At 37.3% G+C, this 24,994-nt stretch overlaps 1 protein-coding gene across 1 annotated transcript in view; it reads left to right on the plus strand.

The window, feature by feature from the left end:
- The window catches only part of CCSER1 (coiled-coil serine-rich protein 1), a 635,129-nt gene that overhangs the window by 186,161 nt on the left and 423,974 nt on the right, over positions 1-24,994 (plus strand). The window contains exon 5 of the mRNA XM_010586161.1: positions 22,732-22,942. Coding sequence (XP_010584463.1) covers positions 22,732-22,942 — 211 coding nt within the window. The remainder of the gene's footprint in view (positions 1-22,731; positions 22,943-24,994) is intronic.

The following is a 24,994-nucleotide window of genomic DNA, read 5'->3' on the forward strand; positions in this document are numbered from 1 at the left end:
ATGTCCCTTGAATTATTATCCATTATTGCTTTTTCGTGTAGGCAGTGATGAAATTGCAATAAGAAGTCCAAGGGCAATCAGAAGAGACTTCAGGGCCTTGGGATGACTGGTTAAGGGTTCAGGACAACTAGTAATGTTTTCCTCTCACCTTCCAGTTGCAGGGAATGATGTTGGAAGAAATAGGCAGACCCAGCTGATAAATACCTGGCTCTGTGACTGGTGTCACTGGCAGAATTTTGGGTTTTTTGATCACAGGAAGGTCTACATGATACCAGGCCTGCTAGCAACAGATGGGGTACACCTTTCTCAAAGGGGGAAAAGGATCTTCACACCGGAGTTAGCAGGGATCGTTGAAAAAACTTTAAACTAGATTTGAAGGGGGAAAGGGATAAAAACAGGCTCGCTATCAATGAGCCATGGCATGGTATGCTAGTGTTTGAGGGACAGCATGCTAGTGAGGTCCTTCAGTCTACTCCATAATGTGCTGAATACACTGGAGCACATTTGAAATGTCTCTGTACTAATGCACGCCGCATGAGGAATAAACAAGAGGAGCTAGAAGCCCGAGGGATGCAATTCTCCCACTCCACATTGGTGCGGCCCCACCTCGAGTACTGTGTGCAGTTTTGGGTGCATCAATATAGGAAGGACATCAAACTATTAGAGTGTGTCCAGAGGAGGGGGACCAAGATGGTGAAAGGCCTCAAGGGCAAGATGGAGGAGTGGCTGAGGTCACTTGGTTTGTCCAGGTTGGAGTAAAGAAGGCTGAAGAGTGACCTCATCGCGGTTTACAGCTTCCTCAAGGGGGTCAGCGGAGGGGGAGGTGCCAATCTCCTCTCTCTGGTGACTAGCAGTAGGACATGAGGAAATGGTATGAAGCTGTGTCAGGGGAAGTTCAGACTGGACATTAGGAAAAGGTTCTTCATAAGAGGGTGGTTGGTCACTGGAACAGGCTCCCCAGGGAAGTGGTCATGGTACTAAGCCTGTTAGAGTTCAAGGAGCATCTGGACGATGTTCTTAGTCATTTGGTTTAGTTTTAGGTTGTCCTGTGAGTAGCAGGGAATTGGGACTCAATGATCTTTATGGGTCCTGTCCAACATGAGATATCCTATGAATCCTGTGAGCAATTACAATTTTAGCCGTGTTTTTCCCTGTAAAAACATCTCAAATTGCATAGCACACAAAGCCATCCTGTGTGGCCAGTGGTTCTTTTGCTCCATGGGTTTTTTATTCTGTTTTTGTTTTTCCATGTGCTGAACGAATAACTGCTGAGAGGGAAACACAAATCCTGCTGGTACAGAGTCTGTTCTGACCAAAATTCTTCTCAGTCATTCTTCATGTGTGTTTTTCACATGTGATGATGATTATTTAGTGCAAAAAAAGAATGAATAAAAAAGTCAAAGGTGTTCATTCTTGCAAATATAGGACAGATTTTTAAAGACTTTTTTTTTTTTAAGTACCCCGATACAGTATATGCATTTTGAACACTCTTGAGAGTCATGAAACTGAGAGCAGCAGTTTACACTATTGGAGCTAAACTCTTGTCTGGCTGTGAGTGTGTTTCTGATAGGATTTAGATGCCATAAAAGTAATGCCCATGCTATTGACTAAAATTTAGGTTTTGTAGGGGTAAACAACCTCTAAAAATGTTTGTACAGTCAAGGAGACAGCTTGCAATTTAGGAAATACCAACATTTTTGTCCAGGAAAGAAAACAAAATCTCTTTTCCTGCAAAAAGCAGGAAAAAAAGCTGAGCAAAGAGTTGGAAGCTCTGAAGTGGGTTCCCTGCTTGCTCCAATTGCCTTACACTAGTCCAAAGCAGAAACTTAGTTCACACAATTAAATTGCTGTTTCCATACCCCCAGAGCAGTGATGATGGCAGAACATAGCACTCTCCATTCATGGGTTGCCTTGAATTTTTCAATGCATGTTTAGTCTGATTCAATACGGAAAACTTTTTTTACATTTCCAATGAAACAGAGGCTCCAAAAAGTTAGCTCCAACTGTTTAAATTACAACACAAACTGGAACATTTACTTTTACAGTGAAAAATGAGCTAATTCAAGTAGTATTAAACAATTGCTGTTACAACTGAGCAATAAAAGAAAGTAAAATGAAACAGTAGACTATTTCAGGTGTTGTATATTTGATAAGGGTTCACCTCTCCTCCAAGAAAGTATGCAAAGATAATATTTACCTGACTGATAAAATTGAAGCAGAGCTGAACTTTGTTGAAAGATGACACTTTTAAGTGCAGACAGCCATGTAGATTTGGGAGAATTGAGGTCCATCAGAATGTGTTCTGGTGAAAATTGTTCGTACAAAGATGTGTGACCATGTCTGTTCATGGAACATTGCTGAAAAAGGCAAGGAGGTCTCCATGTGGAAGCCATTTCTTGTATTTTGCTAGCAGGTCAGCCTGGTTATTGTCCCATGAACCTCACTTTGGAAGAATTGCAACAACTTTGCCAAGCTTGCCTCAGTTTCAGAGATACCTGCCACACCTGGTAGCTGCAGCAGTAGCTTACCCAGTTCTTTGTCTTACTGTTTTTCACATTTTAAATGCATTCTATGCATTTTAGAGTAACACCAAATTCACATTCTTCTTCTTGCTGTTTCCTTCTCCTCCCAATTGCTTGCTCTTTGGCATAGCAAGCCCTTCTGGCACAAAATACTGAGAAGGCAATTTACATGCAGGAGAACAAAGGTTTCACAATTTGAATTTCTCAGCTATGTACTTTATACAGAAGAGCATGTTTGGCACATTTTCCATAGGGAGTGAGCCAAAGCCTGCTGTCTGCTGTACATTATTATAATGGGAAGTGTCCCTTTATGTGATCTTTAATATTTATTTTATAAGCTAACATTATGAAGGCTGAAACACTGTCATTGCTATTTATACTGTATTTGTGCTTTGGGATAAAAAAGAAAAGCATCTGCATAGAAAAGGCTTATGGGAACTGTTCATACACCGAGATTTTTCGTCTCGGGGTATGAAATGTGTTATATAAAAATCATCAAGGAATCTTAATCCTGTTTATGCTTCAGAAGTTCCCTCTGGGGTTTAAATTTTTCTGAGAGTGGAGACTGAGCTCTTTATGAAAACATTAACAGTTAGAAAGGATTTTCACATTAAGTGAAATAAAATCATTGGATTTTATTCAGAATGAGATTGTACAGAGTGGCTTATATCACATATTGCTTTTATGCACTTTCACTGCAAGAATTTAAAAAGACAAGTGTAAATGTCAGTTCTCCAAAGAAACACTGTGTGGCAGAGAGTCTTCCATTAATTTCTTCATCAAAGCAAAAAATTTTACTGATAGTGCAATTAGGATTGCAACAGCAATTAGCTCTTTATTGAAGTTTCTAAGGTTATTACCATGTATATATTTCTTCTCTTCTTCCCCCCTATTATTTCTATAAAAATAAATTCTCCTTAGCTGAGTGGCTACTTGTGCCCAATTTGCCCCATTCGCAAGAATGATGTGTAACTTGTATTCCATCATTTTGTTTCTACTGTGCAGGAAAGTTTTTTTAAAAAATAGACAAATATATGACTGAGTCTTTCTAGATACGAGCTAAAAATCTTATGGCATACTTAGAACATTAATGTGATGTAATCTGAAAAAGTTACAACAAAGGAAGGATAGAGAAGGAACTACATGTGCCAAATGTTGTCAGTAGTATACTTTTAATATGTCAAATGTTTTGTTTCTCCAATAGAGAATATTGTAACAGTTCTATACAGATTACTTTTTATAGTATGCAAGTTGCAAGTCTGGGGAAGAGTGAGTCTGAGAGACTGTGGTTTAATTAACTTCATAGACAGAAGAATGAACTTAGAATTCTTACAAGCAGTTTGACCTAAGCATAAAAATTTTGCTAAATTAATTAGCAGGAAGGGTAAGAGTTTCAGGCTCTGGTTCCAGGAGTCATTTTCAAACACTGTAGCCCAGGTAAACTTACAGCTAGATTAAAATAAAACTTTATTACTTCCCAAAGGCAGTTTTCTTGGGGCATGGGTGCATCATTGCTATCCTTATCTGTGGAAGAGCTGCCTTAGAAGAACCTTGACTGACAGCTTGGTAAAAAGACTAATTCCCAGTATAGTTCAAATCTCCATTTTCCCAATGCATGCCTTTTGGTTTTTTATTATAGTACCCAATTATGGTTTTGAGAACTTTTTGTTTTTCTAGACTAAAGCTAATTTATTTTGTAAATTCTCTAGAATGTATAGTGAAATCAAGTAAATCTTAGAATGATGGTTTCATAAAAGCAATAAATCTGGATAAATTAGTGCTGAAGATAACTTTGGGATCTTACCAGGAATTCTTCCTTTTTCTACTTTTTTTTTCTTAAGGGATGAAAAGGTATAAAAATGCCAGTTAAACTCTCCCCTTGTTTGTTTACAAGTACAAACACAAATGAGCGCAAATAAATTAATGCGAACCAGTTCTCACTGATTAACTTGCTTGTCTCATTGAAAAGCTTTGGTTTCTTTTTCAAGGTCTGACTTCAACCTTCTTCAAGTCAGCTTTGACAAGAAACATAATCTGTTAATGCCTGAGTTTTCCATCTGTATGCAGGTGACAATAATTCACCATTTTTCTTGGCTGTCAGTCAGGATTTGCCTGCAGCTGTATACTTACATTGTAGTTCTCACTTGGGCTGCTTGGAACTATGTAATATCCCAGGTGATGCGAAACTGAAGTTGAGCCTGAAATACCTACATTTAGTCTGCTATATCCTGTCACTTACATGTACTTGCAGGACCAGGATATGTAGCTTGCAGATCAGGATCATCATTATCTCTTCATGGATTTTGGGTGGTCATAAGTGATAAAGTAAGGCACAGATGTGAGCGTTGTTCCACTTGCCTCTCATCACTGGGTACTTGATGTATTGTACATATTTACAGTTTCTTTCTGTTGCTCTTCAGAGCTGTCAGTCTCTCTGTGTTAGACACAGTCAAATTGCTCTCACTGTAAATTTCACTTCTCAGTTATTGATTTTCTTTTCCATGAATGGTTCATCATGTATTTATTTATTTGTTAGTGCTTCGATGAGGGTTTATTTCAGCGTCTATGCTCCATTTCCTTATGAGATGCCTGTCTTGATATCTATTTGTCTTTCCAGTCATTATTTCTACTAGGAAATGGTGGTGAGTAGTGAACTAGTGATGTAGTGTGGCTTATGGGCTTTGGCACTTGGTAGAATTTTCAAAGCACAGCAATAACAGGTCTTGTCATCACAAGTTTGGAAAGAATATCCAAATACAGAAGAAGTATTTCCTGGGTTTTGCATTCAGGCAGCAAAGATTAGACTCTGTTGTTGTCCTTCTTTGCTTCCAAGCAGCTCTCCCTGAAGAGCAGGAAAAAATGTCACTTATGTCTTCAAACAACATTTGTATTTTCTTATGACTATATTGCCCAATGAGTTCTAATGCAGAAGCCTCTTCCCATCCCTTTGTCCATTTGCAAGGTTTTGTCTCTTGAAAACAAGTGCAATGAGGGAAGTATATATAAATGTTAGAAAATACTAGCAAGGCAAACTGTTCTTAAATGTCTTTGACAGGATCAAGGAAATGAATAATGAGGCTTTTAGCCAGGTGTGTTCACCTAGAACAACTGAAATCATACTTTGCCCTCTGTCTGGCATTACTGGAGTGTGTTTGGAAGGATAGTTTGGGGGATTCACAGCACGAAATGAGGTGATAACTTCTATGCCCTCTGCTTTCACATACAAGTCCTTGAGGAAGGGAGTATTTTTTGATTATATGCCCTTTCTCTTCTTCTGCATGTTTTCACCTGAGCCCTTGCATTATTGCTGTGGGTGGCTGACAGCTTCCTCCTGCTCTCAACTACCTAAGTGCAGTTAGTACATATATGACAGGAATCTTCAATCAGCCAAGAAACAGCATTAATTACCTCATACAGTGAATACAATGTGTTGAGATGGTGCTGTGGTACAAGGTGGACCCCACACCTTTATATAAGTGAAACTTGTTTTTTCACCTAAAAAAGTTCCCTTCATCAACAGTAGCCTTTGTCACAGATAGATCCCAACATGCTGCTATGTGAAGCTCCTTCTCTTATGTATCTAAATCTTTATTCTAATATCTGCAGCCATGAAATAGAGGGAGGCAATAAAAACATTTTAGTGGGAATACTCTTCTAGAGCTTCAGAACATCTGTTCAAAAATATATCAGGATTAGTTCACTCCTAGAGCAGGACCAGCTCTTATGCTTTTTAGCTGGGATGGATTCACCCTTTCCCTACCTCCCCCTGCCCTGAGGCCACTGCACAGGCACAATACACTTGTTGTTGTGGTGTGCTGTGGGGTTGGGTTTGGCATTGGCCCGTCCATTGGGCCTTTAACAGAAGTAAAATGGTTGGGAAATACTTGACCAAGCTGGCCTGCTAATGTTCTGGTAGGGATGGACCCTACAATCCCCAGTGTAAGAGCTGCCCCTACTCTTCAGTATTTTTTAGTAGAAGATAGCTCTTTTTTTAAAAGTCCCCTGCTTTAACTCTGCTTTTTGACTTCAAACACTGATGGCAAGCTAACTGAAAATGGATTTTTTTTCCACTTAGATGTTGAAATTTGAAATTCAGTGGAGACAGTCAGGAGAGACCACAGCTGAAGTTACACAAGTAGTGTGATAAGCTCTGAAATGCCTCAGCAGAATATGAAATTGCTTTTGATCTCTTTCTGAGTTGGAACATGCACAGAGAGAGACTGCTGGAACACAGGTGAAATAGTGTCCCCCAGGCTGGGAAGAGGATGTCCTTCAACAGTACCTCCCTATAAGTTCACTCTACATTATTTCCCTTCCTCTCTAAAAACTTATCAGGATGTATTTTATGTGTTATTACCAACATTTGGATGTATGACTGCCATGAAATTTACTGCCCCTGTAGTCAGTAGTGCTAATGAGAGGCTCAGTACTTTCTTTTCACATTTAAGGAATAGTTTAGTGTGATGATAAAATGTGCCAACTTAAGCAGGGATATAAAGTAGAATTCTTGCCTATATGAAGTTATTAAAAGTCCAAATATTTCTCATATAAGAGCAATAGCCCCAGGTATTACTTGTAATTGATGTTTCTAAACTTCTACTCTTAAACTGGGCAACGTACTGATCAAAAACTTGAAGAGACTTTTGCTAGTTTAGAAATAGAAATTTGCATTTCAGCAGCAAATAGGTTTATGTGTTTTAACTTATCTGTACTGTAATAAGCAGTGCACCTATCCGAGGCCTTAATTTTTTTTGCTGCCAATTTCAAGAAGAAAAGAGGGAGCATGTACCAGATATTCACAAAATGACAAAAACTGCTGGCTACCACACATCCCTAATACTCATTTTGCACTTCTTTCTATTGATAACCTTATGGGCCTAGAAACAAAAGCACTTTCAGTTTGGTTTAGTTTGGTTAAATTCCAGGAATCTTGTGGTTAAAGAGTATGTATGTATTTTCCAAAATTGCACAGCTTTCACTGGTTTCAGAGATGAGTATAGAGACATAGAGACATAAATCTATCAATCAAGGTGCGGAATTGCTATTTTATCATCTTGGTTATTCTTTGCCATTTTCAACTGTAGTTACCCACTGTGTGTCTTGAAGTATTGGAATTTAATGCTGACTAAAATACCAAACTTAAAAAAAAAAAAAAAAGATGTTGCACATACAAAATTGGAAATAAAGTAGTTAAGTATAGAATGCTCAGCCTGTTGTTTTAAATGATGCTGTGGGGAAAAATGTCATCTACACAAATAACATTACCAGTTGTCTTGCTTAATCAGCCAACCAGGATAAAAACAAAGAATAGTAGAGACTAATAAAGATACACCATCTTAAACTTTCTTCCTTAAAACTTTTGCTTGTTTCAGTGGCTGCCTCAACAATTATATTGATACTGCAGTCCCTGCAGTAAGTATCCCAGTGACTTCTCTGGTTCGTGTTCTGAAGGAACAATCATTTATTCTTACGTAGCTTAATCGTCCTTGTAGGATCCACAGGGTTCCTCTCTGTTGGTAGTGAGCTGATCACCATTTGTAAAAAGCAGTCTTCTAGCCTTCCACTTAAAGGTATGAGAATTGCAATTATTTCTTTGGTTATCTTTGCTTAGTTTGCTTTAAAAATGAAGTTAATATTCCTGTGCCTTCTGCTTTATATTTTCATGTTTTCTCTTCTCTTTATTATTGCCGTGGCAAGAGCACGACTTGTGACATGCAAGTTTTGGATGTCAAAAACTCTTAGTGGCTTATCCTGAGGAGCAAGAGTAAACATCTCCTACCTTTCACCTTGTGTTTTGGAGGGCTTTGCAAGTGCAAATCAGATTGTTCAGTAGGTTTAGATTGGCTCTGCCTGGTTTTCTGACACATGGATAAAGGTGTAAATCTCTTACAGTTTTTGCCTTCATTTACATGAGTTGCTTCATTTGTCTCAGTTATTCCTGTGAAGTGCTTTATTCAGGAGGGATGAGCTGAAGGAGGAACGATGTGCATTAGATTAATGAATTCTTACTGTATTTTCTGTTTTCTAAAAATAATTTATAAAATTACAGAACTTGTAATGCAGAAGAGATTTTTGCTTAAACTGTGCTCTGATTTAGGAATTTCTTTTTCCTTTTTCCAACATTGCATTTGTTCTTGAAAATTAAACAAAAAGCTTGACAAATGATGTTGTGTAAAAAAAATGCAGGCTGCAGACCATCGGGGTTCATTTTGTCTGAGGGATGATACTAAAATTTCAAAATGCTGCTTCTAGAACTAATAAAAACGTCTCTAAGAGATAACTTATTTATTTAATTGTCCGCTGTCAGATTTTGCTGGCAAACATTGTGTTTTGCCATATGACCTTGGCCAAGCTGAAAATTTATTTCAGCAAATGATGGACAGTGGTTCTATTGGGAAGGAGAAAAAATTACAGATTGTGCTTGGAGTGCTTGGAGAAACTCTCATACTAGTGATGGTCAAAGGACCTTCTAAATCAGCCTGTTTTGGGTTTAGCTTGACTGTGCTTAATTACATCAATTTATTATGCTGGCTGCATGAAGTCTTCCAGGAGAAGGCAGGTAGTGGCTTGTTGGGGGTGTGTGTAGGGAGATACTCTCCTTCCTTTGTGGAAACACCTCTGTAGTAGTTTTGAGAGGTTGCTGCCAGGTGTTAAAGTGTGGGAGATGCAGGTACACAGACTGCGGGAGAAGGGATATTAGGAGATCAAAGAAGTGAGATGGAATAAAAAACTTCAAGGACTGATACCCCTACTCCTCTGTATTGTGAATATGAATAATTCCTGGCCGCTCAAAGAAACAACTAAAAATATGCATTCTGCATGCCATAGGTCTTTAGTGCCCTCTTCCCTGTCTGAAGCTTGGACCACACTTTACATTAACTTCCTATTTTAACCAATAAAAGAACTTTTTATTTAGGTGGTAAAAATCTCCATAAATGGCTAGATGCAGACTCAAAGGCATGACATTTCAATTTGGGGGGCCTAGGAACTGTGGACTTAAGGGAATGCTGCTAGCTCCCTATGGTTTTGTGACTTGAAGATTTTTTTTAAGAGGTAATTTGATATCTGGCTCATCTTTCTTTAGCAACTCCCCACAAAGCAAGTGAAAAACAGTGCATATTTGTCAAATATATAATATTTGTCAGTCCTGTCAGAAAAAATGAACTTTATCCCTTTTTGACCGGTGCCCTTCACTGTATTCACCAGAACAAGATTGTCTCTCCTGGGAGATGTCACAGAGGAGAGGAAGACTTTTATCATTTTTACCATCTTTGGACAGAGTGGTATTTGCATTCTAGGCTTTGTTTAAAAGACAATTGAGCAAAGATAGTGATCCGTGTTTATGTGGCTTATTGTGAATAGAAACCTTCCCCTTTGTTACCAGCCAGCGTTATCTGGTTTTAAATGTCAGGTACCCTTCAGTGTGCAGAAAAGAGAAGTTGAGATAGCATTCACATAGGCCCATGCTGGAAACAGAGGTATGGGTCCAGGAGATAGATATTCACACCTCTGTGCAAGCCTTAACAAGGACACCCACCCAAATCACCCACAGAGAGCACCTCTGAACACAGTCTGTTCTGTTGTATATTGTATTGAAGTCGTGGCATTAATCTTAAAGCTGAGACACTCCACACTAATTACATGTCTAGTTATGGGTACAGGCCCAGAGAAAGCCTCTTTATTCCTAGGCATGTTGTCTGCTTTTCTTTTTATTACAGTTGTTTTCAAAATGTCTCATTGCTTCTTCAAATGCATAAGAAGACAAAGTTCTTTTCTAAAAAAAAAAAAAAAACCAACCGAAAACCCACCTAAAAAGAAAAAAACAACAGCACCCCCTCAAGTAAAAAAAAAAGAAGGAAAAAAAAAAAAAAGAAAAACATTCTGGTAATAGCAGACAAATTTTGTGTTCATCCTTCTGTTACCCCCTCCTAATTAATCGTGTCTCTTTTTCTTCTTTTCTGCCAGTGTCTGCCAGTATAGTTGTGCAACATTTTCCCTGTTGATGCATGCACGCCCTAAAGTGTTCCTAAGGTTTTGTGTGCCAGATTTAGAGAAGGACAGCCTGGCCAGTAATATGTATGCTAATGCCAGTGTCTGATGGATTTCTGGTCCCTGAAAGCAAAAGCAGGAGGATGGCCTTGCATTAGCAACACAGAAGATTCAGAGTCATAAGTCAAATGATACTAAACTTCAAAGACTCTGCAATGTTTATATGTGCACAGGCATATCTTTTGAGTTATTTGTTTTCTGCTTTCAAAATCTATAGGGTGTGCTTAGATAAAACTTTCAAGCTGTATCTGGCAACAGTATGGGCCAGAAAAAGACATTTTGTGCAACTTTGATCTTATTTAAAAAAAAAATTGAACTTATCCCAAAAGCTGGAGGGGTATTGCTAAATGCCTTGAAAATAAATGAGTTGGCAAGTCCAGTTTTAATCACCTGGTGTGCGAAGAGCCGATAACACACAGAGCTGAGATATTTCTTTATTTCATGTCTGTGCAGAGATGGGTGCTAGGTGGTAACTCCACAAAGCTAGCACGCACTTGAAACGTAAACAGGGTGTTATATACACATCAGGATCAAGGAAAAAGTAACAAAATACATGATTGGTTACAAACAATTTATATAACAAAAGTACTTCTGCACAAGTCTAGGTAATTACCTAACTCATTATATTAAGGGGATCTTATGTTTACATACTCGTTATGCACAAGTGGGTGTAATTTTTAATATTAAAATCAAGCTAAGTTAGCTAAGGACACACTTTTTTTTGATACTACTCCATAAGTGGGCACTGGTGATATAAATCAGAAGTAAGGCAATAGCATTGACAGAACCTCATTGTTTCACCTCCTTGCTTCAATGGATTCAATGTAGGGGCCTTTCATTCTTATTCCTAAAGTTTCAATAACAGATTGTCCTTCCAACATCAAGTCTAGATGTAGCTTTGGACAGCAAGTTTTAGCACACACTCCAACAGTTATTAGGGCTGCATGTTATTGATGCTGTCCTGACAAAGAGTTTGCAAAATTAGTAACTAAAAATATTAATTACTCTTTTAGGTAATGTACATTTAATGTTTCACAGAATAAATGCTATGAATTCTATTATAAATTAATAATCTTACTAAATTTTTAATAACTTCCTTAAAGCAACTTTACAAGTGTGTTTTTTCATTACCATATTTGTTGCAACCTTGAATAAATTAATGGTACAGGTTATAACAGTACTGTAAAGTTAAAAGAAATTGTGTTCTGAATATGACTGTTATTTACTGCTTGAAATTCTAATATGTGCAGTGCAAAAGAATTCAGACATTAAATTCAAATCATGGGCCATATGTTTTCAGTGAGATGCAGCTTTACTAAACTTGCATAGTTTTGCACAATACTGTTCTTCATGTTATTCTCAACCTTAAACAAGCCTGGCATTGCAAACTAGAAGCAGTTACAGTAACTCCAAATATTCAGGTAATTCAAGCAGAGTCCCCAAAGTAGAGAATGTAACAACCAGAGAGTAAATAACTGAAATAAACATTTAATTTTAAAGTGACAGTCTAAAAAACAAAGTTAAAAGGCAGGGGACCTAATGTCCTGGAAGAAAGAGATGAGGCATTGTAGAGAGAATGAAGCTTCTGATGGGACATAGTTTGTAAACACTTATGTATCAAGTAACACTGCATCAACACAAAAATATTGTAAGCAACAAACAGCTCAGTGCTAGTATTGAAGTTTTAGCATGCTACTTCTTTCTATGTGCTGGTGTACAAATAAATATTAAGAGAGATTTGAATATAATTCAGAGATCTGAGCTTTGGTCCTTCATGGTCAACCAAACCAAACATCTCTTTTTACCTGGCTCCAGCCTCAGTTTGACAATTTTTTAGATTTACTTTTCACATTATGAGGGAAAGAAGAGAGGAGGAATGTTTTCTTCTAAAATAGGGTAGTATGGAAACGCTACTGCAGTGGTTTAGTCAAACTAAACTAAGTATTCTGATTATTTTTTAATGAGTTATTTACAATCAAAAAGAAAAACATTGAAGACCATACTGGCAAAGGCAGGGAAATCTCCTGAAGGTGGGCTAGTTTCACCATATGATAAAATGACACATTTCTGCTGTGGCACTTAGTGATTGATTATGCCATGTAAGAACAAACCAATTAGGTTAATTTACACATTAATTAGTTTATTGCTTTCTTTTTGTTTGGTCTCGAATGCCTTTGTTTAAAAAATGGAGCATGTGCTTCTGGAGGGGTTTAATTTCACTAATTAAAATCTGAGTGCGCACGTTGCAATACTTGCCTTGTAAGTGAAACCTGTCTGAATGAATAAAAGCCCTCTGGAAGTTTGAGAGGATGCTCACAAGGAAATAACACCCAAAGGGTCCCATAACTTACAAGCTTTCACCCCCATACATAGCTGGGAATTTGTTCTTAATCAGTTTTTGGCCTCTATTTAGGCCAATGGCAGTTTTTGTAAGCTGATGTGTCGAGCTGTGCAGCGTTCAGGGGAGAAGGGGAGGCTTTCAGCCTCTGGAAGGTGGGTGGCTCCTGGGACTTCTTTGTGCTTGTGAAGCTCTCAGTCTTTTATGTTTTTTTTAAGATGACATACATCTGGATGCGAGCTATTTATTTCATGTTGGTACCTGGCACTCATGGTTTAGTGCAAAGTGTGAGACCTACAGTTCTTGAGTAGCTTTTATGCAGTTACTCTAAAAGGAAGTTTCTTTATTTCTTCTGTTCTATACACTTCATTTATGATCAATTTTGGCTGGAGCCCAGAAAGTGTATATTATTTAACTGTGGGGGAAAAAATACATATTATCTCATGTCTAAGTCTGCCAGGAGCTATGCATTGTGAAACAACAGGTTTCACATCAGTGAATGGACTGCGGAAGATTGCTTTCTCACTTCATGCTTGAAAATACTGCTCTTATTAAGTTCCACAACTTCTCTAGATAACGTGATTTAACTTTTAGGTTGCCTTGTGTGGAGTCAGGAGTTGGACTCAAGGATCCAGCTCAGGATGTTCTGTGAGCCTCCTTGATAATATAAACCAAATATATGTACGCACACATGGATACATACACGCAAGTACTCAGCGAGCAAGGAAACACGCTATTTGTAACCACTGTGCCAGGAACAGCATGAAGTTTTTTATCAGCAAACTTCACTAAGTAAATGGTGTATTTAATTAGCATTGGTGCTGGCTTTCTCATGTTGTTTTGTTACTTTTTGTTTAAATCAGGCTTTTGAAGTCACTGTGGCTGTTCATGTTTGTCAGTGGAATTGGAAATTTTGTAAAAGATTAATTCCATAATGTTTCCTAAACACATTATAGAAGAATCCAATTTAAGCATTAATAAACCTCTAGTAGACTGCTGTCTTTTAAGAATGGATATATAGTAACATGCATGTTCTGGATTTCTTCATAAATTATGTCCCTAAATCCATTACATGCTTTCATTTATTGGTCATAAAAGAGGATTTAACATAAAAGCTCTTTCAACAATAACACTAGGTTTCAGCTATTTTATGTGATAATGAAATAGGATGGGTTTTAAAGTTGCAGTTTCTTCCTGACATATTAATCAAATTCCCTATATAAAGTAGGTGGATGGTATCCTCTGAATTTAAACACAGCTCTCTTCTACTCATTATTCTTAAAGTGTTAGAGGGCAATGAGAGGGGATACATTTGTTTAGTGATATACTTTAACCAAAATGAAGGTCCATTGTGTTGATTCCATTAAAGAGTATTGAATGTTATCTTCACTTGGAAAGCTGTTTGTAATTGCTGATTATTTTGGTGATTATATTACTGATTATATATTTCACTATGTGAAAATGTACAGAGCTAATGATAAATTTTGGGATTACTAGTTGGAATTTTCTGAACTCCCACGGAGTTTTAAATACCTAATTATTGTACAGGGCATCCCTTAGCTCTAACTGCTCAGCTCTGCTGAGGTTTTAGTCCTCTTTCTTCCAGTCCCTGGTATTCAGCTGCCATCTAATCTTGTAGGCATGTGCATTTTTGCTAGTGGGGGAATGTGTGTGACTATAGGATGATTATTTAGATGTCTGTATATGTTCTCAAGCCCTGCCATGTTCGGAAGCCAGGACATTTCTGTAACTGGACCCAATCCATGAAGGGTTCCCTGAATCACCTGCCCAGGATGAAGGCAGGTAGGGGTTGGGATGTAAGGAAAGCAAGCAGAATGCTGAAGGTATTCCACTTTGGGTATTTTAGTAAATATTAATTAGATCTTTAAAACTGACTGTTATACATCTCAGATGAATCTCTTGGCCAACACGAGGTATAATGAATTGCCTGCTTGTTTCACAAAAGTGTTCTTAAGGCTTAATAGCTTCATCAAAAGATAATATCTTGGTTTACAGAGTAGTAGTGTGGTTAGGTGCTTCCCAAATGTTTAAAAACCAAGTCAGACAGGACTCGAAGTGAGTGGCTTGTCTCCTTTATAAAGTGTATGAAATTTCCACTTAATTTTCTGGTCTTGTTGGAGGTCCATCTTACCTGTCTAACTCATGTCTGTGAATTTTGCCAGGCACTAAGCAAATATTTGTTGCAAACCCTGCTGTCTTTTTGTCTTCTAGTGGATTTAACCTTACCTGTTAACAGAGCTATCTTCCCACTGAAGCCTATACTAACAGTTCTGTAGCTTCTTACTGGGCACAGAAAATGCCTTAAGCTTTTTTTTTTAAGTTGAAATATACATAATTTTGAGGAGAATTTTGAGAAGCCTTACTAGCAAAAAATGCTGACCTGTAGTAGGACGTATTTGACAGTTTGTTTTTTTTTTAAGGGAAACTAGTTTGGTAACTGAATGAAAGGAGTGCACTTCCTGTGCTGCTTGGAAGGCAGTCATCATATCCAATATCCATCATGATTTTCCAGCTTTTTTTTTTTTTTTTTTACATTTTTTAACCTTGTAAAAACTTGAAAGTTTTATGTTGCACTTGCACAGTTTCTAAAAGCAAGACTCGAGCATTTAGAGCAGACAGCAAAGGTGAGGAGAAATGTTTTGATCTAGAAGGTGACAGTGGCAAAACAAATTTATAATTCTCCTTTTCCCCAATATTATAAAGTTTGCTGGGCATGCTTCAACACCTGTGTTCTTCAATAGATTAGGTCAAAATTTTGTCGTTCTAGTCCCGGGTCAGCTGTATTGGTCAGCTCCGTGGAGTACATTTGGAGTGAGACTTGGAGAGGACACCAAGTGCCTTTAGCTTTTATCTGTCCTGAGGCAGTGTCCAGCCAGAAGTACATCCTGTTTACAAAGGCTGCAATGACTGCAGGTGGATGAATTTATCCTTTGTCCAAAGGTAGGCCGCCTTCTGTTCATATCCCAACCAGAGATGTAATATGAGTTACTGCTTGCTTTTGTGCGTAATTAAGCTGCAATTTATATTTTGTATACCAGTTGTAAAATACTTTCACAATTTTTTTTTTGGGGGGGTGGGGGGTGGCGAAAACAAGCTAAATTAAAAAGACTCAAACTCTACCAAACTCTCAATGCCCAGACAGCCTCATTTACTTTTTCTGGTTTATCTGTAATGCATTACTTACTACTGCATTATTAGTACTTGAAAATGAATAAGGCCCACTGGTCTTTTCCAAGCAGCTATTTTTTTTGGACATTATCTGATTACTATATGGTGTTACATTATCTTATTTCACATTTAAATTTTCCTAATAGATTCCAAGAGGAAGAAAAGGACTGAAATCTCAAGTGTTGTGGTTTTGTGTGCTAGATCAGGGGATATAAACAGAGCTCTTGACTCCTGTAGAATTTAGAGAAAGGAAAGAAATGCTTGACATGCCCTTATCAGCTGTACTTTACCAGCAACTGAAAAATGGAGGGCTTTTTTTTTTTAAATTTGATTCTGTATTTCATGATCATGAGGTTCTAGCCCAAAGGAAGTCTTTATGGCTGTGATATAAACCTTTGAAAGAAAAGGGATTATAATGGAAAAGGCTTACAGTCTCTTAACTTATAGCAGCACTAGCCATTAGAGTTTGTGGGCACATTTGTGTGTGGGTGCGTAGTTTGATAGTGACAGATTCCGAACATTCTTCTAAAAGGGTGACCTTGAAAAATCATAGCATCAGAGTACCAATAAATGATACATAGTTCTAAAAGCTGTAAAATGTGAAACAACATGTACCTTATGACACTGCAGTTTAATATTCTGAGATGTCATCCCTATAACTTCTGAATCATTCTGTTAGAACAGAAGTAACGCTGAGAAATTGTGTGAGATGTAGAGGTACAAATTTTGATGCCAAAGAATGCTAATATGGGTAATTAGCCAAGTGTTTATATTCTGGTTACCCTTTTATCTTCTCAGTATTTATTGAAAAGGCTGCATTTTCAGAACTGAGTGAGGAGTTTGGCAATTTTTATCCTCCTTGACCAGAGCTTGAGAATATTTAGGCACCTCTCAGTACATTATTTGATATGATCATTGGAATATTTAGGAACGTGCTTTTAAAAGTCTATGCCTTAGTTCTGCTAAATATGGGGAAAGGCCTTTCTTTTTTCCAAAATTTCAGTTGTAAACTGGGATAGAAAATGTGTTTTACGAAGTGAGATTAGTAAGAGATTAAGATTCAGTCTGGGATGATTGTAGAGTTGACTGTAATGTACATCGTTGTAAGAGAGCCACTGAGTGCTTTGAACTGCATTTTGGAAGTGTTTGAGATACTTTTGATTTTTAGAGAAAAATCTGCCTAACTGCTTTTATGTGTCTTATATGTTCCAGCTGAGGGACCTTTCTCAGAACAGTAATTAGTGATTTTTCTGAAAGAGCATCCCTTTCATCTGTTTGCTGTTGGTGAGAAAAAAGGAGAATGCTGGATGGGAGAAAAAAGTGTGGATTGAAGGCTATCTAGATTTGTATGAAATAGGATTTCAGGATATAACCTCTGTATGGAGCTAATAACATTTTTCTAGTATAGAAGGACGTATGTTTCCTACTGAGCCAAGTTATAAACAAATAAGAGGTTTTTGCTAAAAGATTTATGAAGATCAAATTTATATGTTTATGAGTGTGTGTGTGAATTTTATATCTGTACATACATAATATATATGTATGTATATATATACATACGCATGATGTATTTATATGTGAATATATACACATACAGTTGCACACTCAGACACTGAAAATAAGTGATTTAAGGTTTTTTCTAAGACCCTGCTTTAGAAGATAAACCCTCAGGGAAGAAATAAGGTACGTTCAGCTCTTCCTATAGAGGCTGGGGTCTTTTGCTTGGCTTGCAGAGCCTTCCTGATGCCCACAGTGTTATGTGGGTTCTCTTCTGTTAAGGTGGTATTAAGAGGTACAGACTCTGTGGGACCATTTGTATTAGTTTAGGCTAATTCTACTATAGCAATATCTTGAGCACTGCTGATGAAAACTAAGAAGATTAAACTCTACATAATCTGGGGATTTTTATGTAAATGAAGTTCAAATTACCATAAGCTCTTCAAATCATTGATCTGAGGATCGGTAAGAAGGGAAGAATAACTCAAACTAGCTGAAGTTGCAAATCTTTGGGTCCTTTTTTTTTTTCTTTTCCTTTTTTCAGTAAACCCCTTTAAAGATGCTTTGGAATAAGAAGGTGGTTCTTGTTCTACCTTCTTAAGGGAAAGAAGCTTTGAAAGGAGCTGCACAATTGTGTCTCTTCCTCAGTTAATATGCAGTTGGATTGGATTTATGGAGACTATTAAAATGCTAAAAGTCACTGATGGATTATTTTAATGCTATCTCACTATTTCAGTAAAGATTGCTTTTGAAATAGAACTCTGTCTTAATGGCACTACCATTTTGCTAAATGTGGATATTGTAGCTTCTGATTTTTGTATCTGTTAGAAATGAGGAAATATATTCACGTTCAGTGGATATGTCCAGATACAACAGAAACAAGCCAGCAGGCCCAAAGTACCATCAAGTTGCACAGGTTTTCCTCCTATTTAACATTTACAAATTTGTAAGAAATTTTCTGTGGATTTTCAGACCTTATGGTGACCATAATTCTACTGACATTAAGCTTGCTTTTCTCTGTTGTCATCTGTGGTCCCCTTAGATGTAACATGCAGCTGTGTAGTAAGTATTCCACAGGCTTTATGTTGACACCACTTGAACAACTTGAATTACTCTGTTTCCCTATGATATTCATCTAGAGGACTGGGCAGTTTTAAGTATGCCATCTGCCAGACTTTCTGATCTTCGTCAAACAGGATATGAAAACCGCTTGTTATCTGGGAAGTGAAGTCTGTAATACCTGGGAGAAAATTAAGAGCAGCTTCCTAACAGTATTCTCAGCTGTGATTTGCCACAGCATCCACAGTTCATCTCAGACTTTTCGAAACAGGCTCTTCTTCCTAGGCTCTTCTCTTGCCTAGGAGTCTGGCTGGGTTTCACATCTCAGGCTTGGAGCTTCATGACTCCATAGCTATGCTCAGAGGTTTGAGGTGACATCTACGTGGGATGGTTCTTTAGTGCACAGCTGTACCACTGACATCCTCCAGAATGGAGTAGTCCAATTCAATTTGCCTGTACTGATAATCAAACCATGCCAGGGAATCGTTTGAAAGAGTGATAGGTGAGTTGGGTCAAGCCATTTCAGAAGTGCTTTAACACTGACTGACTACCAGTGCCCAGGAACACTTTCAGGTATGGTTTTATTTAAGTAGGAACATAGCCAAAGTGTGTGTGTATGTCAGGCAAATTTAGAGCTCAGACAGGAGACGTATATTTAAAAGTGACCAAATTACTTCTAAAAATATTTTACATTGATAATATTATAGATTTAATATTGTCAGTTAAATGAAATACATTGTCTTTAGTCATTAAAATAGACCTTTCGAGGCTATTTATCCCCAGTTTCAGAAGTTTGTCAAAGATAACATTTGCCTGTGAAATGTTTTTAGTACAATAAATGCATCTTTGGAAGGTGGAGAGGGCTGGCCAACTGTAAGGAGTTCCTGCACTACCAGTCGAGGAACTAGTCCCTTCTCCAGCTTCAGAGGTAGAGGTGTTTTATGAGTAAGGGGAAACTTCTAATTTTAGTAAAAACTTTTTTTTCCTTGCTAAACTTCTACTGCTGCTTTGAGATGAATTGCAGTGGATTACCATAATAATACTGTAATAGGCCACGTGGACATTGTTAATAATGAACTTGATGAAATATCAGCTCTGGAATGAATTTAAAATGAGCTTTTTCCTGCAGCGAGTAGAAAGAATTGTTTCAGACAGTGAAGAGTTTTTCTGTCACAGATCAGTTATATTCTTTTCAGATAGTTCAGAGGTACTATATGATCTGAATGCTCACTGTATACCAACTCTGAGTCACCATTTTCCAGTAGCGATTGAGTTAGGTTTTAAACTCTTATGGCCATGAGTGGTAATATGTTATTATGGTGCTTTTCATACTTTAGTAAAAGGGTCTGTATTTGAAAAGACGGTAATTTTGTGTATTGAGCAGTGTCATGTCAACATAAAGCCCACTGAAGTCATTGAAGGTGTTTTCTTCAGTTGAAATTAAGATTTGCTGTATTTCCAGTACATTTATAGTTTATACATAAACTCTGTATCTCTTCCATGTAAGAGGAAATGATAGTTCTCCAAGAGTACTACTTGTTTCCTTATCACTGGGGCAGCAGGGTATTGGTGTTGACACCAGGTTATTCTCCCTGATAATGTGCTGTAAAAGACCCCTTCTGGGAGGCACTGCATCTTAAGTTAGTCCTTTCTCAGTATTGGGATGTTACCCCCATAAGATGCTCATTCAGGAGCATGAGGAGGATGAAACTTCGGTGGGAGTTGCAAAGTGAACATTCACAATATTCTAAGGAATAATTCATCTCCCAGCCTGCAGGCACTGGGCAGGAAAAAAGAGGATCTTGTATCATCTTGCTTAATTTTAATAATGTGCTTTTCTGGCTACATAAATCTTACTTGTGTAGATTCCAATAGTTTGAATATGGCTTCTTTTATAAACCCTTAAAAGTGGCCTGTGTTATGAAACTTCAGTTAAAAGTTGTTTTTTCTTTGCATGATTTATACCTGAGGCTTCTTTAATAAAGGCTATGAATCAGCATGGCTTAATATCCCTCAGTTAGAAGCACCTTTATCATCCACCTCAGATTATTATTTTAAAGGATGCAAAATATTCTACTCACAAAGTTGTTTCAATGTATTTAAAAATTAAACCAGACTAATTTGATTGAAAGTCATGAAAAGCCTGGATTAGAAAATTTTAATTTTATTGGCCATCATGAGCATCTGTCTATATCCGTGACCTTTGTGGTGCATTTCTTGATCTAACATGTTGTCCCTGCTGCACATTACATAGCTTGCAAAGTATAAAAATGAACCATCTATAAAACATAATTCTAGTAGCCTCATTTCCAATTTGTTAGTATGGCATTGGGAATTGCTTGTTTTGAGAAATCCCATTAATCCCGTTTTGTATGTGGTTCCTATGAAACCAAAGTTAACTAAGGAAAATTTCAGGCAGAAAAATATCTGTTGTCCTTCCAAAATATGGCCATGCTTAAAATTCGGGATCAGTTTTGTGTTGCATGAAAATTCAAATGGAACAGAAAATTGGAACTATACATTAAATGAATAATAATTGTAATTTTCTTCACCACTTATGCTAACATCTTTAATTGTAGTGAATTAATTTAGTAGGAATATGGGCGTCATGCATTGCTGTTACAACCCTTTTGTAATTTAGTAGTAATTAATATACTACATTACACAATGCAGCCACATTCTCAGATGTATTCTCCGTTCAGATTGTCCTTTTTCCCTGCTGGCTGAAGAGAAATAGGTGCAACATTAAAAGTTGTGAATGCTTTCATGCCAAAAAAACCCCTTAGTGTTTTTACTTACATCCTGTTCCACCAAAATGTAATCTCTAAATTATTTTTCTACTATTAAACTTTCGGCTGATTGTGGCTGATTGAATCTATGACCTCTAGATCATAGAATTACACAGGTGGGAGGGGACCTTTGCAGGTCTCTGTTCCAAGCCCTTGCTCAAAGCAGGTCCAGTTAGAGCAGGTTACTCAGGGGCTTGCCCCATCATGTTCTAAATATCTCCAAGGATTGGTATCCAGCATCTCTGAGCCCCTGTTCCTTTGTTTGACCACCCTCATGGTAATAAGCAAGTAAATAAATAAAGTTCTTATATCTGGTCACAATTTCCTGTATTCCAGCTTCTGTCCATTGGCTTTCATCCTGTTGCTGTGCATGGCTAAGGGTAGCCTGGTTCCATCATCCCTGCACCCTTCCAGTGGGGACATAGCTCTTGTTAGCAATGAGATTCCGTTCACCTTCTATTTGGAAGACTGAGGAAAGCTGGCTTTCCTAGCTTTTCCTCATTTATTGTGCACTCCAACCCCCTTGCCATCTTGTTGGTCTTCGCTGGACTTGCTCCAGCATGCCAGTCATATATATCTTGCTCTGATATTAAAGGAAGATAGTATGTATGCAGCAAAAGAATGGTATTCTGTTACCTCCAAAGTCCATCAAAATCTTTCTGAATCTTTCCATTGTCTTTAATGGATTCTCAACCACTACTTAAGGTTGTTCTGTTTCATGTTCTGCTTAAATAGCTTCAAAGGTAACCAAACTTCAGAGTGAGTACAGATTAATTAAATCTCAAATTCCATTTTATAGAATAGCAGGTTCATCTTATGCCACTGGGCCAGCCCGGAAGGGAGTATTTTCTTTGGCGGTTTTCTTTTCTTTTTGAGTTCTAAGTCAAAGCATATGGAAGAACATGATTTAGCTTTTGAAAGTGCATGATAGATTCATTTTTTTATTAAAGCTGATAGATTCATTTTTTTATTAAAGCTGAACTGAAATAAAATAGACCCATAGCAGTTTTGCCCATAGGATATTTTGTTTTAAAAAAATTGCTTTCTTTTGAAGGGTGTGGCATAGAGCATGGTTTCAATTTCTGTAGAAAATGGTACATTTATAAATGCATATTTTATTGCTAACACCATATGGCTATATGTACATTATAAAGGCCATTCATGCTAGCAGGCTCAACAAGTGAATGTGTAATGTGTCTTTAAACTCAAAGGAACTAAAAGCCAAAAATTATTTAATTCTATTTCTTTTACATATTTCAGAGTTGATCTTTCTGTTTTCTCTTGTAAGGAGCCTATCTCTGAAGCTGTCGAAGGAGGTAGGTCAAGGAGAAGCCAGGTACCCTCGTGTTAGCCAGCTGGCTGGCAGCCCATCTGTGGAGTGGCCTTTTACTGGTCTGGAAGAAGGCGGAGGCATTGAATCTTTGCCCTTCAGATTGATGCTGCAAGACTGCACAGCTGTAAAGACATTGCTTCTGAAAATGAAGAGGGTTCTTCAAGAGGTAATCACCCGCTCATTTGTTAAATTAATAGCTTTCAGCATTAATGAGCTAAGCGGCAGAAAAGGAACAGAAAAGTTTATGGACTTGATGTGTTTTAATATGTCTTGACTATCTGGAATTGATGCAGAAGTATAAATAGTAGTACCTCAACATGGTGGAGGTCAGAAAGTTTATACTATAGCAGAATTTAACTGATACTGCCATCTCAGTGTGCAGAGTATAAAGCTTCTCTTGAGCTTTTACCGAAAAGGGGGCAGGGGAGAGGAACTGCTTTAGAGCAAAATAAATTGTATTTTTTTTTCCTCTGGTATTTTAGAGCTTTTCAGTTTTCTTTACATTTGTTAATCAGTATGAAGTTGCATGCAATTTATTCAGAGGAGAGATGCAAAGGAAAAAAATTTTCTTTTAAGTAACAGTACTAAAATTAAAGGTTACTAGCTTAAGTTTGTAAATGATGGCCGAAATCAGATTTCTTAGGCCGTTCTAACAGTTTCAAGAGTCCTGGCTTGTCCTGTCCTGCTATATTCTCCTGCTTCTCCCCTGAACTACTGGTGTTGCTTTGAAAACTTTCTTTTGCATCCAGTTCCCTTTAGGATTTTAGAAGAAATCAAATTATTATTGGGTTGACAGTTGTTTTGACACTTTCCATCTGTGGAGCTTTGATTCAGATACATGCTTTACATGAGTTCAGCTTCGTGTTAGTGGACTGCAGTGTGAGTCTTCTTTGAAATCTACAACAAAGATAATTTTTTGTTTGTTTGTTTTGTTTTTAATCTATATAGTTCAGAGAATTACAGAACAATTTAGGTTCAGAGGGCTCCCTGGAGGTCCAACACCTCTACTGAAAGCAAGGCCAACTTAGAACAGGTTGCTTAGGTCCCTGTCCACTAAAGTTTTTGGTACCTTAATAGGGTTTCCACATTGTCTCTGGGCAAGGGTTCCAATATTTGGCTACATCATTGTAATTTTTTTCCCTAAGATATAATCAGAATTTCCCTTGTTGCAACTTCATTGTATGATGACATGCTAGTCACTTAACTGAGATGTTTAAATAACAAAATAAGGCTTTGTCAAGTTTGGGTTTTTTTACTGCTCACTTCGTGATCATCTGTATCTAAATTAAACTAATAGTTGTCCTGGCTGAGAAGGTTTGTCAAAGGTTTAGCCATGATAGTTATCCATTAGTCCTCCTAAATAGCATGTTTTTGCTGGATGGCAAGCCTCATGCCTTCCAGATTCTTTCCATTCACTAGAAGCTTTATGTACGCTGTTGGGCTTCTTAATGGACTACTGTTTTGCTGAATCCAGAATTGAAATCATTCATTCTCCATCAGTTTCTGCTTATATAATGTCAGAATACAGAGTGAATTTAAAGGTTCTTGTTCACTGAGAAGGATTTGTAACCCTATTATATATGGAAATAAATAATAAGAATTATAGTATTACATGACAGAGCAGTTGTAACATTCAGCTGGTAATATTGGCAGCATGCTCTGTAGCTTCTAGTGTGAATAATTCTATGTTTTGCTCAGAAAAGTTCTTTCTTACCATGACAGTAAGCGTAAGAATTTTATTTTTAACTTAACAAGTTCCATTATACTTGTGTAAGAATCTACTGTGATTTTCTGTATGGAGATATGTTGTATCTTATAGTACTTTATCTTTAAAAACATTCACCAGGTGATCTCCACAAAAGGAACACAAGGTATTTTGTGCGACTCACTGGAATTTCATGTCCAGTTACTAATACCTCCTTATGTAACTCATATTGATTTTATTTTTTCATCGTGCATGATTCAGTCTTTTACTTACTTGTTCCTTTGCACCACATAATTTCCATCTCCCCATCTGACTGTAACACAGTGTGATTCTGTCCTTTACTTTTCTTTTTGTCTTGCCTTCCTTATGAAATCAAAATGGCCTTTTTCTACTTCTACAGTTGGATGTTATATGCGATGCATCTATAGTATATACGTGCTGTAATTTACCTCCCTGTTTTTCAGCACATTTGAGATGGAATATCCTAGTAGTAGTACACATTGTTCTAGTACA

This window comes from Haliaeetus leucocephalus, unplaced genomic scaffold, assembly GCF_000737465.1.
Source record: "Haliaeetus leucocephalus isolate CR32 unplaced genomic scaffold, Haliaeetus_leucocephalus-4.0 Scaffold140, whole genome shotgun sequence".
Classification (NCBI taxonomy): domain Eukaryota; kingdom Metazoa; phylum Chordata; class Aves; order Accipitriformes; family Accipitridae; genus Haliaeetus; species Haliaeetus leucocephalus.